This window comes from Mastomys coucha, unplaced genomic scaffold (genome assembly GCF_008632895.1).
Source record: "Mastomys coucha isolate ucsf_1 unplaced genomic scaffold, UCSF_Mcou_1 pScaffold9, whole genome shotgun sequence".
NCBI lineage: Eukaryota > Metazoa > Chordata > Mammalia > Rodentia > Muridae > Mastomys > Mastomys coucha.
In genome coordinates, this window is record NW_022196915.1 from 52,592,105 (window position 1) to 52,610,266 (window position 18,162).

General features: G+C 46.6%; 1 protein-coding gene across 4 annotated transcripts in view; it reads right to left on the reverse strand.

Moving 5' to 3' along the window:
* Positions 1–18,162, reverse strand: part of Scara3 (scavenger receptor class A member 3) — a 59,475-nt gene that overhangs the window by 18,060 nt on the left and 23,253 nt on the right. The window contains exons 6-7 of one of the 4 annotated variants that reach the window (XM_031361685.1): positions 8,508–8,552; positions 86–215 (exon numbers count right to left, since the gene is read on the reverse strand). The exons of 1 other annotated variant lie outside the window; for it this stretch is intronic. In XM_031361685.1, coding sequence (XP_031217545.1) covers positions 163–215; positions 8,508–8,552 — 98 coding nt within the window. In that variant the 3' untranslated portion in view covers positions 86–162. Of the gene's footprint in view, positions 1–85; positions 216–6,768; positions 8,553–18,162 lie in introns of those variants that run through there. 2 more of the 4 variants (XM_031361687.1, XM_031361684.1) reach the window with 2 other exon arrangements.

Genomic DNA, 18,162 nt, shown 5'->3' on the forward strand with positions numbered 1-18,162 from the left:
TTCTTCTTCTTCTTCTTCTTCTTCTTCTTCTTCTCCTCCTCCTCCTCCCCCTCCTCCTCCTCCTCCTCTTTTCCTCTTTCTCCTCCTCCTCTTCCTTCTTCTTACTAGTTTCCTATATTTTAGTTTTGTTGGTCTTGATTTTCCTTTTTTTGCTTCATCTTTTTAAGAAAGAGACAAAGAACTTGAAGTTGCATGGATAAAAATGTGAGGAACATCTGAGAGAAGTTGGGAAGGGAGAAGAATATGATCAAAATATATAAAATATTTAAATAAATAAACTAAACCCGTAATCCATCAACAAAGGCAGAGGCTTCATGATCCAGTCACTTTTTTAAAGCTCCATCTGTGCATCCAACTCCTTTGTCAACCATCACAAATGCCTCTCTAAATCACAGAGACACTTAAAACATATAGTTATGATGCACCACCACATTTAACACTACTTTTAGTGTATTCTTATAATACATTTGGGTTCAAATTTATTTCATTTTTTTTTCAAACTGCTTTCATAAGTTCTTTAGTTTGAGGTAGGGTCCAAACCCTGGCCACATCTTGTATTTGTTAAAAATTTTTTTTTAACTTCTTTCTTTTCAATAGACTTCTATTTGAAGATTAATTTCAAGTCTATTTAGTATATAACATTATCTCTTACCTTATTTGTTGAAGAAACTGGATCTTTCTGGGTTTGGTTGGCTATCACCTCAATATCATGAAGTGTGGTTTAACATATTTCTGTTTTTAGATGTTAGTTGTAAACTGGAGGGTGGTGTAGGTGCTGGATTATATGCTGAGTCTATTTTCTTTCTTGTTCTGGCAAGACACCTTCTTAGTGACAAGTTTGCTATGGTGTCCTACCAGGAAACATGCAGTGTCTGGCTCTTCTGAAGGGAACATTTCCAATTTTTCATCTTTAGGAAAGATACTTGCTGGGCTATATTTTTTGGTAGGTACTAAGTGTTAGGCCTAATATATTTATTCTTTATTTGATAAAATTTTGTAAAACTTGTTTTCAGGACTTCAATTCACTATGCCTTGTTTCTGAATCTATTTTATTTTCTGATTTTGAAAACTGTTTTCTTTCTATCCTCATAGAACAAGACAGGAAACTGCACCCCACTTTTCCTGTTCTTTGGAAGAGTTTGTGTTGGATGGAACATTGTCTTTGAGTGTTTTTGTAGGGTTTGCCTGTAAGTCTTTCTCCACGGACCTGCTGTTTTTCTTTTGGGAGCATTTTAAACTACTTACATGGTTTCAGACCTTTTAGGATTTTTTTTCCTTCTTGAGTTTACTTGGTGAGTTATATTTTCCTACAAATTTGTTTATTTCATCTGAGTTTTCAAAGTTATTGGCATTGGATTTTCATAATTCCTCTTAATTTCACCCTTCACATGCTAACACTATTTATACCTTCATGAACTTTTTCTAGTCAACATTGCCTAGGGAAGCAGTTCCCAACCTATGGGTCACGACCTCTTTGGGATCACATGACCCTTTCATAGGAATTGCCTAATACTATTGGAAAACACAGATAATCACATTATGATTCATAACAGTAGCAAAATTACATTTATGAATTAGCAATGAAATAATTTTATGGTTGGGGGTCACCACAGCATGAGGAACTATATTAAAAGGTCACAGCATCAGGAAAGTTGAGAGCCACTGCTAGAGACACTTGTCCTCTGTACAGAGGTTTGGGAAGAAGCCTCCGGCAAGAGGCTGAAGTGGACTTGGTACTCGCCTCTCACGTGACTACTGTGTATAAAATAGCAACTATTGGCAGCTGGCCACATGATGGATGTGTAAAGACATTCAGTGGGGTCCTCTCCCTCCCTATGAAACTTTGAGATGTTTCTATACCTAGAAGAAGGGAGTTCTTTGAGTAAGGTCAGTGATGGATGATGTAGGGCAAGTGAATTCCAGGTTACAATTTGGGGGTAGGGCAGGCTTGTCTGGGGGATAGAGAGGATCTGAAGTCTCTTGTGCAGAGGTGGCCATAGGTCACAAGTGTGAGTAAGCCCATCACATGGAGATTCTCCCACCATTTCCCATCAGAAGCAGAGATAGATTTAGTCTTTGGTCTTCAAATGACCTGATCTTTTAAAAAGGTTGGCGTGAAATTGAGGAAATGCAATAAGGATAAGTTTCAATATCTATGCAAGTTTCTCAGTGATGGATCTGGGTCTACATTCTCACAAAGTTTAATGCTGGTTTTCCTGGAGGAGAGCACATGACTTCCTTTGAGAAACCTTCTGGCTCTCATGGTAGAAGCACCCTCCTGGGTCTAGCTCTTGGTAATAGAACACAGAAGTTGAAACTGCAGGGGCTGGCAGCCCCTTAATTCGGGGCTACTACTAGTCACAGCTTTGTCACTAGCTTGCTCTGAGATCAAGAGAAGGTCCCTTTTTATGGATTTAATCCTTCTCCAAAACCCAGAGCTCACTGACCTCCTAACCCCACCACTCTGGAAGAGATACTCTCAATAGAACAAAGATATCAGTAAAACCTCCATCCATCTGATTGAACATCTTTTCAAAAACCACCACATTTATTTACTTACTTATTTAAAATTATATGTATGCATATGTGTCTATGTGGGAATCAATGCACATAAGGGCAGGTGCCTGTGGAGGTCAGAAGAGGGCATCAGATCACCTGGAGCTGGAGTTACTGGCAGTTGTCAACTCCCCAAGATGGATGCTGGGAACTGAATGCCCCCTGCAGGAATGGTATGCATTCTTAACTACTGAGCCATCTCTCCAGGCCCCATTTAACATCTTTAGATTACATGTTACTCATCACTTCAGAGCCTCTGTTTTCTGACCTATAACATGCCAGAGTACTGTGCTCATGAAGAGGAAACAAGATAATAAACAGAAACTAAAAAACAGTGTGTTCCTTTCTTTATCTCCTACACCTGTGGATCTCACATTTATGAGGTATCGTAATTTCCTGGGCCTTGGTCTGTAGAGCACATTCCCTCCCACTCCCAGCTTCTCATCCATCTCCACAGCTCTGAACCAGTGGGTTTAGGGTGCAAGCACAGGCTGTGCATTTTTATGGGGGCTCTGGGTGGTTGAACCATGTTAGGTGGGCCCCACTGGCAGACATTGCATAATTCTCTGAGCATCCTCTGATGCATCAGGAACAGCTCTTGCACTTGGAGGTTTAAAACAAAACAAAAGAAATAGACAGGTGAAGCTAGCAAACCAAATGGCCTGTGCCCCTGCAGCCGAGCAGCCCCCAAGAAGGTGGCCCAGTCACCCATGGGGGTAAGGCTTTCGGGAAAAGCCAGCCCTTGGCAGCCCAGCCCTGGTGGAAAGTTCGGTGTGGTCAGATCATGTTTTTCAGCTCTTGCTTGACTCTCCAGAGGTTCTGTTTTGACAGGTGTACCCAGGGTTGGTGTAGGATTGCCAGCTCAGCCCTGGCCTGGGGAGAAGAGCTGGGGGAAGGGCAGGAGCTTTGCCCAGCCCTGCCCTGTTCTGCAGGAAGGAGGGAGGGATTGACAACATGACCTGAGAAGGCTAGCCTGGAGTTTTCAGAGGTACTGAGAGACCATGGCTCAGGCATGTGGCCTCTAGAAAGCCCCACGCTCTCCTTGAGTAATTTCAGGACTTTGTAAACTTTGGAATTAAAGGCACACTAGCACTAAAGTCCGTGCTTTGAATCTAGTAGCTAAACTCTCACAAGCTATCATTTGTCTATAAAGATTCAAACTTTATTATCTGGGCTCTAGTGAGATCCAGTGAAGCAACTGAGCAGAATGGGGGGCAGGTAGGGTGGGAGAGGGGAGGAAGACAGCTTATTTTGGCCAGATAAATGTGAGAGTCCAGGCCCAGGGCAGTCAAGCCACCCACTCTCTGTTTTCTGAAGAAGAACCTGGAGGTCCAAGAGTTCTGGGCCTATAGTCTCACTAGGAGGAAAGGTCCAGCAGAACTGCCAGATGACCTGTCTCAGCTCTAGGTCCCCTGATGAACCCTGTCAGGTACCCCACCCTACTCTCACACAAGTGGCATCCATCTTACCAGATCTCACGAGTCATCCCATTTATCTCAGCCTTCATGGTTCCCCCCCTTCCCCTGAGACAGAGTTTCTCTGGGTAGCCCTGGCCATCCTGGAACTCACTCTGTAGTCTAGGCTGGCCTCGAACTCAGAAATCCACCTGCCTATGCCTCCTAAGTGCTGGGATTAAAGGCATACACCACCACTGCCCAGCAGCTTTATGGTTCTTAACTGTCCACTCCTAAGCCCAGTCAGCTCTTTGGAATTCCAATAGAATTGAAAAAACGGTTGAGATCCTCTAAAGGACTGTGTGATGACAAGGGACAGAGGGATGAGAGGAAGAAAGGGCAGAAGGTCTGGCCTCTCTCAATGCAGGAAGTGTGCTGGCCACCTGCTCTGCATGTTCACTGGCAGAGTGGTAAGCATCCAGTGAAGTTTATGAAGCTTAGATTCTGTGTTATAGTCACCACCCGTGTGGGGGCTGGCGTCTTTGGAAGAATGACTGCTGGGTACCCTGACCGATGGACTGACAGCTGCTGGGTACCCTGATCAATTGAGTGACAGCTACTGAGTACCCTGATTGATTGACATGCTGGGTACCCTGATCGATGGACTGACGCAGTCATCACCACCTTAGTGTGTCTCTCTGGAGCCATGCTCTTCAGGAAATCACTAAGCCCCAGTGAAGCCATAGGGTTGGGCTTAAGACCATATGGATAAGCGTAAGTCCTTATCTGCCATGTGAGGATGCAGTATGATGGTGGCCATCTGCAAACCGGGAAAAACTGGCCCCTTGATTTTTAACCTTCCCAGTCTCTTGAACTGTGAGAAAATACATTTCTGTTATTGGAACCATGTAATCTGAGGGGTTTTCTAGTGGCAGTTGGGCAGACCAAATACCCTGGGTAATTGGCCAGAAGATCTTGCCAGCAATCTCGTGGGAGGAAATGAGAGAGTGGTTACACAGCTTGCTCAAGTCTGTCTCAGCATGGCGAACAGAAGTGGGCTTCTCAGATAAAGCCATGCAACACTGCTCTGTTGCTACAGTACCCACTGGATTTGGCTGCTAGCTTGCCTATAGTTCATCTCACCCTGCGAATCCTGCTGTCACTCATCCCTGTTCCCTCCCCCACACCAATCTGCTGGTACAGCTGTCTGGGACAGGTAAACCCTGACTCAAGGGGTCAGCAATGGGGCTTTCACCTAGAACCTAGGCATTATAGCTGAAGGGCAATGAGTGACCAATCTTAGTCCTGTTCTGTTGGACCTCATGTAAACAGAAGATGTTAGTCAGGGAAAGGAGACAGGTTTAGAGAAATCAGTGGCTGCTGAGCAATGGAGAGATGAGAGAGCAGCCAGGTATCTGAGAGGAGGAGGGGAGTGTTTTATGTCTTCTCCCAGTAGTCACAGGACTAGCTAGCCTTCTGGTTCCATAGCCCCTAGCTTACCCACAGCACTTTCCCAGGAGGGGACCCTGTGAATGCATGTATGGGCTCAGTGGTTTCTGACTTCTGTGTCCTTAAATCAAGTGATTCCTCAAGTCACACAAGTCAGGGGCTGGTTTATAACAGCCCAGACCTCTTAGGACCTTTTTGTATCTTTGCTCTCATGGTTTTAGATCAAGTTTTGTTTGTTTTGTTTTATTCCTGTGTCTTGTCTCTCATTTTGTCCCCTAAGCCCATCCCTTGGAATTGGTCCCAGATCTAGCTTTGCTAGACTTATTTAGCTCCAAGACAATGGCTGATACTCTCTCTTGGGCTTTCCTTTATCCCAGGGCCTGGCCTAATTCTTCCCCTACCAGTAGTGTTGCAACCAGTAGTTCAAGTTTTCAGGTGGTTTGCTTGTAATCGAAGCGCGTGAGGAGACTCCACCGACATGTCTTTCTCACTGTCCTTGAGCTACGTACGTGGGTGTCACCCTTCTGAACATGCCCTGACTTATCTATCACTAAGAGTTGCCTTCTCCCCACAGAGTTCCTATTACTGAAACTTAGCACCCCCTGGCTCCCCTAGACTTCCTCCTCCTTTCCCTGCCTGGATTCATGCAAGGCTATAGCCGTGTCTGCTCTTGCTAGGAAAAGCGACCACATTGGGCTTTAGGCTTTGCTTACTCTCATGACCCAGAAGCAGTGAAGTCAGTGACTCACATACGTCAGGTGCTGTGGGAAGGGTGCCTCTCAGTGCCACACAGATGGGCGAGGCTCATAGGTGGCAGTCTCAGGTCATTTCTTTCATGTTTTTTTACTCCTACTGAGTACCCCTTATCCATACATATCTCACATCAAACCAGTAGCAGGCTTTGCACCAGGTCGCCCTTGACTTAGCAAATGAACCCACTCTCCCTTAAAATCCCTAGTGGAGCAGTCCCTGACTGATTTCCAGGGAACCTACTTGATCTCTGTTCTTTCCCCCTTGGAGCAAGGCTAGCCTGGCCTTCTCCTCCTTTCTGTTCTGTTTCTTTGACTTAAAGAGTACAAGTAGAATCAGGAAGCATCCCTGTAGGGTCTGAGCCTGTTCTATTTCCCAGTTTCGTTTTAGCCAGATAGCTACAGGGTCCAGCTGCAAGCTCTAGGGAACACACTGTTTCCAGCTTGGCCTTGCCACTGAGGGTAATTCCTTAGACTTTTGTTTGGGCTTCACTACCAACTGCTAGGAACTCCAAGGTGGTCTCTCAGTTCTCAGATTCTGCAATAGAACCTTTGACAGGATTACCTCTCTGAAGGGCTCACACCCTCAGGTTGGGTACAAACACTAGAAGACACGTCCCTACTGGAAACAGCTCTTTACTGGGCCAGTGATACTGTGTTGCATGATATTATCATATGTAGACAGGACAATTATACAGCAGGGGTGGATGGGTCGTGCAAGCCAGTTGCACACTGATGCTGACAAGGAAGGTGGCACAGAGCCTTTGAACAGGAAGAAGACAGGTCTCTGAGGCAGGGCAAGGGAGGAGGCGGCTCTAGCCTCTCCCAGGAGTGTTTGAATCTGCTGGAGTATGAAGGAGCAGGGCAGCTCTACAAAGTGAGTCGTCAAGGCAACGCGGGCCTTTCCCAGCATCCCCTTCTGCCAGTGTATGCAAGGTCATGAAAGACAGGAAGTAGCATCAAAAGTTCCTTGTGCATGTTCAGCTTTTCTCATGCCTGGTCCAGCTTGGCTGTTCACGTGGGAAAGAACTCCAGCCATCTTAGGTCATTGTGGGGTGAGGTCACTGTGCATCTGTGTCAGATCAACCAAGGAAAGGAAGCAAGAGCTGCCATGTTACCAGCTTCTCCCTCCTTGGCTATTACTGGGAACAAGGCATGGCAGACTAGGTTGAACCAGGGGTGAGTTTGGAGAGAGGAGTTTAACCCCTGATGTGTCTTCCCACCTCCATCCCTGTGGTCTTCCTGGGAGCTGGATGGCAGTCAAGCAAAATGTTCTGGGACCTGTAGGCTCTCAGCCTGCCAATGAAACTCTGCTTGGGTTCCTTCCAGACCGCTCTTGAGATACAGAGGTAAGACTGAAGAGAGGAATTTTCTGGATGTGTGAATAAAAACACTCTGAACTTGTCAGGGTCATCATCAACGCACAAGGCCTGGAAATGCCAGCCAGGCAGAATTCTCCTGCCCTGTGTGGGTCAAGGCAGCTCCCCATGACTCTACCCTGACTGTTATGGGGGGGGGAGGTGCTGCTATCCCTGGAGTTTCATCTATAATGCCCCAAAGATTTTCCTGGATTTTTTTTCAAGACCTGGCTCGCATGAGTGTTAAGTCATTGCAGAGACCAGAGCTAGTTACCATCCAAAGAGAGCTAAGACATTCTTCCCCGGGTAGCTATCCCCTCCCCCACCAGCAGGCTCTCACAGCCTTTCCTTCTAACCAGCCATAGAAACCCAGTAGGCACCCCCTTTAGCTAGCAGAAAAAAGTAGGGGAGGTGAGCTGTTTTCCTATGGTACAGTCATTATTGGGAAGCTTAAGGCTATGAAGTCAGTTCTAAGAGACACCCTCATATTAGGATCAAAGAACAATGATTGTAGATCGTAAGCCCTTCGGGCTGCTTTCTCTGACCCCGCCCTCCTCTCCAACTTGCATGGCAGTATCAGGCCAAAGACTTTTTTCAGTAGGGGCTCTGGTTCCCTGGTGGACCTGGAGGTCCAGGTAGTCCAGGGGGACCCTGGATACCTGGTTCACCCTTAGGCCCTGTGGCCCCTCGCTGGCCTGGTGACCCTGTCTTTCCTGAAATCCCTGGCTTTCCCTGAGGCCCTGAAGGTCCTGGAGACCCTGGGGGCCCCTCTGGCCCTGGGGGTCCCACATCCCCTTTGGGGCCTGGCTGCCCCCTTGGTCCTCCAGTGCCAAAGCTGCCCTTTGAGCCTTTGAGGCCCGGAAAGCCTCGGGGGCCAGATGGCCCTCTTTCTCCCATAGGTCCTGGCTCCCCAGGCTGCCCCTGAGGACCCTGAGGTCCTGGGGGTCCCAGACTGCCAGGATCCCCTTTAGGTCCTCTGCTACCAACAGGTCCTTTCACACCTGGATCTCCTTTGAGTCCTCTTGGTCCTGGAGGGCCGGGGACACCTAGGATCAGATAGAAGAAGAGAAGGGTCACTCTCAGGACTTTCTGTAAGCAGAGTGGGCACAGTGATAACTGAGGTTTAGACAGACACTTGGCTTAGAGCTGCCACCTCTGGGCTATTAGGTAATTGCTTTACTGTTGCTGAAGTGGGGGGGGCGGGTTAGACCAGTGTGTTTTATGCGACAACATCTATCAGTGTCTTGCACTGGGTCTGGTGTACTTAACACTCCCAGTTCTGACTTCCAGGCTCTCCTGCAGCTTCACACATACCCAGCAGAACTGAGAGCATGGCTATGCTGGGGAAAGGCCATTGGAATCCAGGATGCTCCCATCCTGCCCCAGGGCAGCCTTGCCCTACATCCCGTGACCTGTTGGGCCTCTGGGATCAGGAGTGTGCAATCAGGGACATGGAGAAAAAAAGGGAAGAAAGTAAGGTGAGATTTAGCTCGCAGAAGCATCCCAAGGAATGGCTACCTCTCCGGAAAGCTCACTCTGTCCATTCTAGCCTCATCTATGAGCCCTTGAGGGTGCTGTATTTGGAGCCTTTAACTGACACACAGAGAAATCAGTGTAGAAAAAGCCAGCAGTAGATGTGTATCTTATGGACTCTGGTTAACCACAGAGTCCAAGAGAGGCAGCAAGGGCCATTTCTCGCCATCTTAGCACTGGACATAGAGTCTGCCGTACAGTCAGGAAAACTCAGAGTTTGTTAGAAGAGGCCATTTCTCAAGCTCTGGAACTTTATTTTAGGCCTGATGATGATGGTGTGGAAGAGACATGACTTTCCGCATGGAGACCATGCCAGGAGTTGAATGACCCCTCTTCCTCCAATCTGTCTGTGTAAAGCTCAGAACAGTACCAACTCTGAGGGCACGTGGCAGAGAGGAGCTGCCCCTCTGCCAGGGTGTGCAGAATGCCTTAAGACCACAGGCATCAGAGCATGTGATCTGAGATGAGGGCGATGGTCGTGGAGAAAAGAGCTCTCAACATGGAGGCAAGGCTTGGTGAAGACCTGATTTTCTTCTGCCATCTCTGTGGGCATGAGTGTCAGGGTTGATGAGAACTGTAAGTCCCAGAGCCTGGCTCAGATCTCCATGAGAACTCAGCTGATATCTCAGACCCTTTGCAATGCAGTGTCAAAAGGTTTTGAGCTAGGTAGAATCTAGTCCTATACCTTCAACTAAGATCTGAAATAGTGAAGTGAAATACCATTGGTAGGCTGGGGATAGGTCTGATTGGTAAAATGCTTGCTGTTTGGAGGGTCTGAGGTCAATCCTCAGAACTTGTGTAAAAAAGCTGGGCATGATGGCATGTGCCTAGTCCTGGATGGGGGATGGGGGATGGGGGTGGGGAATGGGGGATAGAGGATCCCTTGGGTCATTTTGGTGCGCGTGCACATGAGCAATTCTAAGGACTTCTCAAGTGGAGACTAGAACTGAGTGGGATCCTTGAGGGAAGGGATGGTGAGTATTAGGACCTGAGAGCTCTCTAAGTTGCCAGACTCTTGTTCTGTGGCCCTGGGTCACCTTCATGCTGGCTAATGGGACCTGCAGCCCCAAGCTGCTTCCCTTCTGCTGTTCCCTGCATCTCCTTCTCAGAGTGTTTCTATGTGGAAGTGGAACCAGGTCAGTGAATATCTCTTAAAACCCAAACTGGAAACCAGAGCCTGACCAGTCAGCCCCACTAGAGCCAATAAAAACCTTCCAGTCTGCTCCCCCCACTGCCTGCCATGGGACATGGCTCCGCCTCAGCTCACGTGGCATGCCAGCAGAGGTGGCTTCGGGCTGAGGACAGCTGGTGGGTCATAGTAGCAGCCTGGCATTAGAGAAACTGAGAGACGGGCCTGCCCTTTTATTCCCAGAGAGTCCCTCATTGAAGTTACCAGCACAGCACAGGCCCGAGCTGATGCCCACACAGGGTCCTACCTCCCCAGGCCTGGCAGGTCTCTCTGGGAACTGGCAGAATCACAGTGCCTGCACTTATTCTGCTCCTGGCATCTGGACTAGCTGAGATTTGGAGAAGCAGAGGGCCATCCAACAGTGGAGAGGCCCTGTGAGGCTGTGTGGCTGATGGAGCAATGCTGAGCAATCCTGGCCTTACTAAATATCATCTGTAGTACAGCTGAATTGATTTTAACATGTACCGCTTAAGCTGTTCTTAATATAACATTGCACAACTGAACATCAAAGTGCCCTGTGGCTCTAAAGCCCCTTGTCCTGAACCCCACCCCATCCCCGTGACTAGGTGGGCACTCCCTTCACTGCCTGTTTCTGCTTGGAAATTTCTTTGGATTCTTCCTCCACCTGCCATGGGAACAGAGGCTGCCCCAGAGACTTCTCCAAGTCCCCTGGCTCTCCACTCTTTTCGACTTCAGGTGGGAGTGACTGCACCCCATGGCCACTCTCAAAAATCTCATCATAACAAGGTGCTCTGTCCTGCCCAGGCATCTGCTATATCTCGCTTTCTCCTTGGGGTCCGTTTTCTCCAGTGCCACTGTCTTCTGGAAACAGCCTCTTCCTTGGCCCAGAGGAGCACGGCAGCCACCGCGAGGGTCTCTAGACTCTCCATTTCTTTGCTCACAGCAAAGGAAAAAGGGCAGAGCCCATCATGCTTTGGGTAGACATTTGAGAAGTCTCAGCTCCGTCACTCCCCAATTTGGTTGTCCCAAGCATGAGTGCAAAGAGGACCCAGACAAGAAAGGCCAGCACTGCTGTTCCAGATGAATCCTAGGCATCATCAGGAGGACAAATGGTGGGCCTCTCCCCCAGGCTTCTTCCCACAGACACTACCTCTGCCCACAGGACACCTCCAAAATGGATTTCAAGCTGTCTGGAGCTGTCTGGGGAAGGGGAAGGGCTTTAGAACCCTTCTCTGAAAAGCACTGAGAGATCCATAAAGAGCCGGGAGAGCCAGGCATGATTACTGTAAGCTGAGCACTTGAGAAGCAGAGACAGGAAGATTGGGAGTTCCAGGCCATCCTGGACTACATAGAGTCTGGATAGCTAGATAACAAGACCCTGTCTCAAGAAACAGCTCTTGTCTAGCATGTGCAAGGTCCTGGATTCTATCCTTGGTACTTATATTTAAAAAGGGAGAGAGGGGTGAAAAGCTTTTTTCTTAAGATTCTCAGGTGATCCTAAGAATTGTGAGTTGGAGGAGCCCAGTCTATCAGGGGACAAAGTCAACAATCACAAAAGCAAGTTAGCACAGTGGGATGACTCAAGGGTGAAACCAAGGCTCCCACCAGGATGGGGTTTCAATGACCTGTCAAGAGTAAGACACTGGTGTGGGCAGAGTACAAGGCAGAGAAGAGGAGGGCTCAAAACTGCTCTGAGCAGCCAAGAAGCAAACACCAGCATGGTGGTTGAGGTAAGGAGTTCCAGGGAGGCCAGTCATTATTCAGGATGCTATAGACTGTAATTAGGCTCTTGGGCCCATTAGGGAGCAACCACAACTGACTGCATGTCTGAGGTAAGTAGAGTGGGTGGTGGTTCTGCGGTCCATACCCGCAGGGTTAGGGAAGATGAAAGAAATGGGAGTGGCCAGAAAAATCTAGTATCTTAAGACATGCTACTACCCATCCGTGGTATAGTGAGCCATTGGTAAGAGGGGTCCATGATGCCTCTCATAGTCCACTTAGTAAGACGGAAGGAACTAGAAATACAAGAGATGTCCCTAGCCCAGTGGAAGATGCCCCATCTTGAACCCTGAGACCCAGGTTGGAATGCCAACTCAGGCAGTAATGTGTTAGGTAGCTGAGCTTGATCTCCCCCACCTCTTTCTCTCTGTTCAGTGACTTCATTGACCTCCACCAGGGAGTCTCAGTTGTAGCTGTGATCACCCAAAGAACACTGAGAAAATGCTGATGGACTTGTGTGTCAGTTGAGGACAGGCTGGTGTGAAATAGCCTACACTGCCAACCAAGGGAAAGAGAACTGTCAGAGACAAGGCAGAGCATCTTCCCGAGAGCTCTGGAGTGACGCCAAGTTCTGAGATCCTAGAAGTGGGTCCCTGATGCCAGCCTGCCAACTTCTGCTGCTTCTTCTCCTCTCAAGGCACCATGGGGAGTGATTGTTCAATCTAGAGAAGCTGTGAAACCAAATGGAAGTGTGCGGCCAGGGCACCAAAGAAAACTCTCAACAGTTTTACAAGACTGGGCAGACAAAAATGGGGCTCATGGCTACTGAAGACTCTTCGCCGCCAACTACATACAAAATCCCTTTGCCAAACAGATCAGGATAGCCTGTCCTTTCTTTAAAAAAAAAAAATTGTCTTTCTATCTATCAACCGTCTATTTATGTATCTATTTATCTATCATATATGTATCTACCTACCTATGTATATATGTATGTATGTATCTATCTATCTACATATCTTATCTATCATGTGTGTATCTTTGTATGTACCTATCTATATATCTATATATCTATCTATGCATCTGTCATCTGTCAATCTATTTATTTGTGTGTATAGTGCAGTGCTTGCATTATGTGTGTGAGCATGTGGTTGGAGGTCAGAGGACAAATTCTGGAGTCAGTTTCTCCTCCTTTCTTTCAGGTCCTAGCAGTTGGACTCCAGTGACCAGAGCTGGCAGCAGGCACCTTAACCTGCCGAACCATCTTGCCAACCTTTCTGTTCCCCTCTTCGCATGTCAACTCCTGAATCCTTATGGGTCACAACAGGATATGGCAGGTGGTACTTATGGAACGAGTCTTCATGGCTAATTCCTCTGCACACTTGGCATCCTCCCTCCATTCAAACTTTCATTTAGTCATTTACTGAGCAAACACGTCAAGAGTGCCTTGCAGTGAACTGTTAGACATCTGCGAATAGGACAAGAAGCCTATGTCATCAATCACTTTTGTAAAGATGCCTTAGGTTAGCATAGCCTTTTTAGATTGACATTATTGTGGGCAGTGATCCTCTCAACTACCCTTGTGGTATAGGCAGGGCAAGTATTAGTGATCTTGTTTGTGCTAGACAGTTTTAATTGTCAATGTGACACAATCTAGAGTTGCCTCTAAGGAGAGTTTTAATCAGGAATTATCTAGATCAGAATGGTCTGGGGGCCTGTCTATAGGGGATGGTTTTGATGGTTAATTGATATAGGAAGGCAGAGTCCCTTGTGGGCAGCACCATTCCCTAGCAGGGGTCCCTGAATAGTATAAGAGAGGAGAAACCTAGCTGAGAGTAGACAAGCAAGTAAGCAAGTGGGTCTGCATGGATTCCTTTCTCTCTGCTCTTGGTTGTTGGTGGGATGTGACAAGCTGCTTGAGTCCCTGCCTCAACTTCCCCTCAGAGATGAGCTATAATCTGGAATTGAAAGCTGAATAAGCCTTTTCCTTCTTAGGCTGCTTTTCATCACAGCAACAGAAATTAAAGTAGAACATGGTGGGTGATGAGCCAGAGTTGAAAGTGACGAAGAGCCCTACCCATCCCTCAGCTAATGAGTGGTGATTTTTTTGCCTCTAATTCCCAAAGGATAAGTCCTAGCAGAGACACTGTCTAGCACAGACATTGTCTACCACAGACGTAAAAATTATCCCAGAGACTTGGAAGAGATAAAGATTCTAGGAGAGGTGTAACCAGCATGGATACACCACAGGATTTCTGCCTCATAAATGGAGGCTTGGAATTAGAACTGGAAGGGGCTGGTCCTACCCCCTCATTTACAGATGACAGAGCACAGCTGCTGAGATGAAACAATTCTGCCTGAAAGTCCCAGAGCAAATTATAACCCAGCCTTCTTCCCTTCAGTAGGTACTGGACAAGCCTCCTCATTGCCTGCATTACTGCCATCTCCCTCCCTGCGTTCTTCTGCCATCAGCTCTACACTAGTCGGGCAATCCTTCACTGCCAGCTCCAGTTTCAGAGCCTCAGTGCATGTCTGAGTGTGGGTGACAAGTTCCCTCTTGGGTAGGGTGATCAATTTACCTAGAAAGTTACTTTCAGATAGGAGAAGCCGTGCATGTGGTGACTTAAAGATCAGAAGGAATGCTGACACAACAGACACAACTTAAAATTGTACCTTCGAGGCCACAAACATGGCATCTTCTCACTGAAATGGTGGGGAGGTTTTCAGTTCCCATGGAAACACTCAATGCCCGACTTTGTTGTATAAACATAAAATCAAACAGCAATGTTCTCCCTTATCCCACCTTACTAATCTATATCAAAGAGAAAATGCACCCAGGGGCAGCAGAAACATGAAGATGTTGAACTCAAGATCCCATGGATTTAAGCAGATGCTGAAGATGAGGTTTTGTGATAAGAACTCTGTTATGATCAAGGCAGTGGCAAACTGTTAATCTCCAAGAATTCCTAAAGGCTCTGTCTCCTCTATCTCCATCCCTTGCCCAATAGTGAGGCAGATTCTAAGTAGAAATGTCTGAGGTGCCTGCAAGCTCATGCTCTGAGCATCCACTTTTATGAGTGGACAGTGGACACATTTTGAAGAACTGAAGTAAGGCAGGGGGAGCGAGGGGAGAGAGAATGTGTGGATGCATGATGTGTGGGTGTATGTACATGTCATTGGCCAGAGGGCAATGCCAGGTGTCTTTCTCAATGGATCTCCAGTATATGCTTTGGAACTAGGTTCTCTCACCGGATCCAGAGCTCACCCTTTTAGGTAGACTCACTGCCCAGTGAGCCAGGGGTCCTCTCGTTTCCACCTCCCCAGTGCTGGGATGACAGGTGTACACTAATGCATTTATGTGGATACTAGGAATGGATTTCAAGCTCTTGTATCTGTGCAGCAAGCACTTTCTCCATAAACATTTCTCCAGCTCCCAGAATTTTGTACACAAGATACTCTTGTACATAAGACTCTTGTACACAAGAGACTGAATACTCTTGTGTTCTGGTTAAGCATGTGAGTAGTGGAAAGCACAGAGCTGGAAACTGCTGATAAGTATGGGGTGGAGTGGCTTGCTGCCCAAGGCTTGTTATGAAATTGTGTGTAAATGGGCTGGTACCTGAGAAGTTGGAATCTCCTTTGTTCTCGGAGTGAATTTAACACCACCATTCAGTTGGCAGAATATGCCCCATAAGAACCATCTCTGAAGCACAGAACCTTAGAAACCACACAGGTGTGTATTTTTGGTGAAATACAGTGGCAAAGGTTTGGCTTCCATAGAAATTCTCAGTGTCTAGCTTCATTGCAAAAGTAAAGCACAGCACTGAGCAAACAGGACTCTCCTTTTCAACCTGGTCAGTCCAGAGTGAAGAAAAATGGTCTCTAGTGGAAACACGAACACACTGTGATATCAAGAGAAGTCAACACAGGCCTAGAACTAGTGGCCAAAAAGGAGCAAAGTATCAAGTGAGGTAAGTTCTGAGACCAAAGGTGGCACAAGTAAATGAGCTGGATAGGGCCAAGCCTTGGATACTATAGAGGATGCAAAGGCTGAAGGAGACTGGCTAGAGTGGACTTCAGACCTCCTTCCCATGCTGTGACATCATAGGGCCTAAAAGACATTATTTTCATCAGGATTTGGGAATCAAAGAGAGATCATAGGAAGGTACTGTTCACAGTTTTGCCCAGTTACCCACCAGCAAATTGTGACCCACCAGCGAAATATGATCCACCAGCAAAATGTTTGCATACTGCTGCCACTTTGTGTTCTGCTAGGTTAGAAGATCCAAGAGGACAAATGCCTTCAGCAAAGACACAGTGGTGACTCAGTTGGACAAGAAGTTAAAGACTATCACCTGGCCACTTCAGGGCTCCTATGACTCTGGGTCAAGATGGAGGGAAGAAAGAAGGGAAATGGTGAGTTTGCTCACATGGCTAAGGTCATTAGGAAACGTGTGCACCCAATCTAGGCATGAATCCAAATGGTCTGGAAGCCTCAGAAATGAAGGTGTCCAGTCATCTGACCAGGAGTAGCCATGATCCACAGGAATGCTGGCTGAGGGCAAAGGGGATTTGGAACAGGAAGTGGAAGATAGAGTTATAAATCCTGAGCTATGACCACTAGATTGATGACAAAAATAAGGTCTGCATTGTCACGAGCATGTCCTCGCCACCACGACCAGATCCTTTGTCATCTATCTGCTAAAGCGTAGGATGCATGGACTACATTGACCTCACAGTATTTGAGTTCTGAGAACGGAAGAGAGTAAGAATTGCTCTATAACCCGCCCCCCAACCCCTACCGCCCATGGGCAATTTTAGTATGTGTTCTTTGATTTTACACAGGCTAATTCATTGTATCGTGTGAAAGCTCAAAACATGGCCTTACTACCAACACTATTTGTCGATTAAGAGTGGTGACTGGTTAAGATTAAGATTGTGGCTGGGCGGTGGTGGCACATGCCTCTAATCCCAGCACTTGGAAGGCAGAGGCAGGCAGATTTCTGAGTTCAAGGCCAGCCTGGTCTACAGAGTGAGTTTCAGGACAGCTAAGGCTACACAGAGAAATCCTGTCTCAAGAAAAAAAAAAAAAAGATTAAGATTGTGTGTGGGCAACAATTTGACAAGGTGTAGCTTCACGATGCTTTATTTTATGTATCAACTTTAAGAGGCCATGGGGTCCCAAGGTAAATTGATCAAGCTTCACTCTGAGTGTCTCCATGAGGGTGATTTTTGTTGAGGTGGACATTATGGATTGATTGAGTGGACAAAGCAGAGTCTCTTCCCTAATGTGGGGTTATCCTCATCTAAGTGGCTGAAGGCCAGAATAAAACATAAAGCTCGGGTGGTGGTGGCACATGCCTTTAATCCCAGCACTTGGGAGGCAGAAGCAGGCAGATTTCTGAGTTTGAGGCCAGCCAGGACTACACAGAGAAACCCTGTCTCGAAAAAAACAAAAACAAAAACAAAAAGCCAAAAAAAAAAAAAAAAAAAAAAAAAAAAAAAAAAAACCCAAAAACCAAAAAAACAAAAAAAACCAAAACATAAAGCTCATGCTTTCCTGAATCAGAGAATGCTTCCTGCCTGATATTCTTCCCATCAGGGTATTATCTCTACAGATCTTGGACTCGTCAGTCTTCATAGTCACATAAACCAGTTCCTTATGATATCTATGTATCTATTTACCTATTTGTGTGTGTATGTATGTATTATCTATCTATCTATCTATCTATCTATCTATCTATCTATCTATCTATCTATCTATCACATAGCTATCATTTATGTACCTCCATTCTACTAGTTCTGGGTTGTTTGTTTGTTTGTTTTGTAGAATTTTGATGAGCAAAAGAACTTAGGGAGATATAGAATATAGAAGAAGAACCCATTAGGGTGATCAGTCCATGAGTGACAGTCAGACAGGCAGGCAAAAGCATTAATGAGGGGGCAGGAAGGGAGAAAGTGAGCTTAGATGGTTTTAAAATGACAAGGTTTGCAAACTTACTTATGAGGACGAAAAGGAAGCCATGGATAAAATAGAATTTTCTATGAAAGGCAAAGTTAGAAACCAGATCATCTGCACCAAGAGGTTTACAAGAACCTCATTCCCTCTCTCCTTTCTTCCTCCCTCCTTTCCTTTCTTTCTTCTTTAATTTGTTCCTTTTGTTGAGATGAGATTTCACTTTATATCTCTGACTTATTGTGTAGCCCAAGCTGGCCTCGAATTCATGATGATTCTCCTGTCTCAGCTTCCTGAGTGT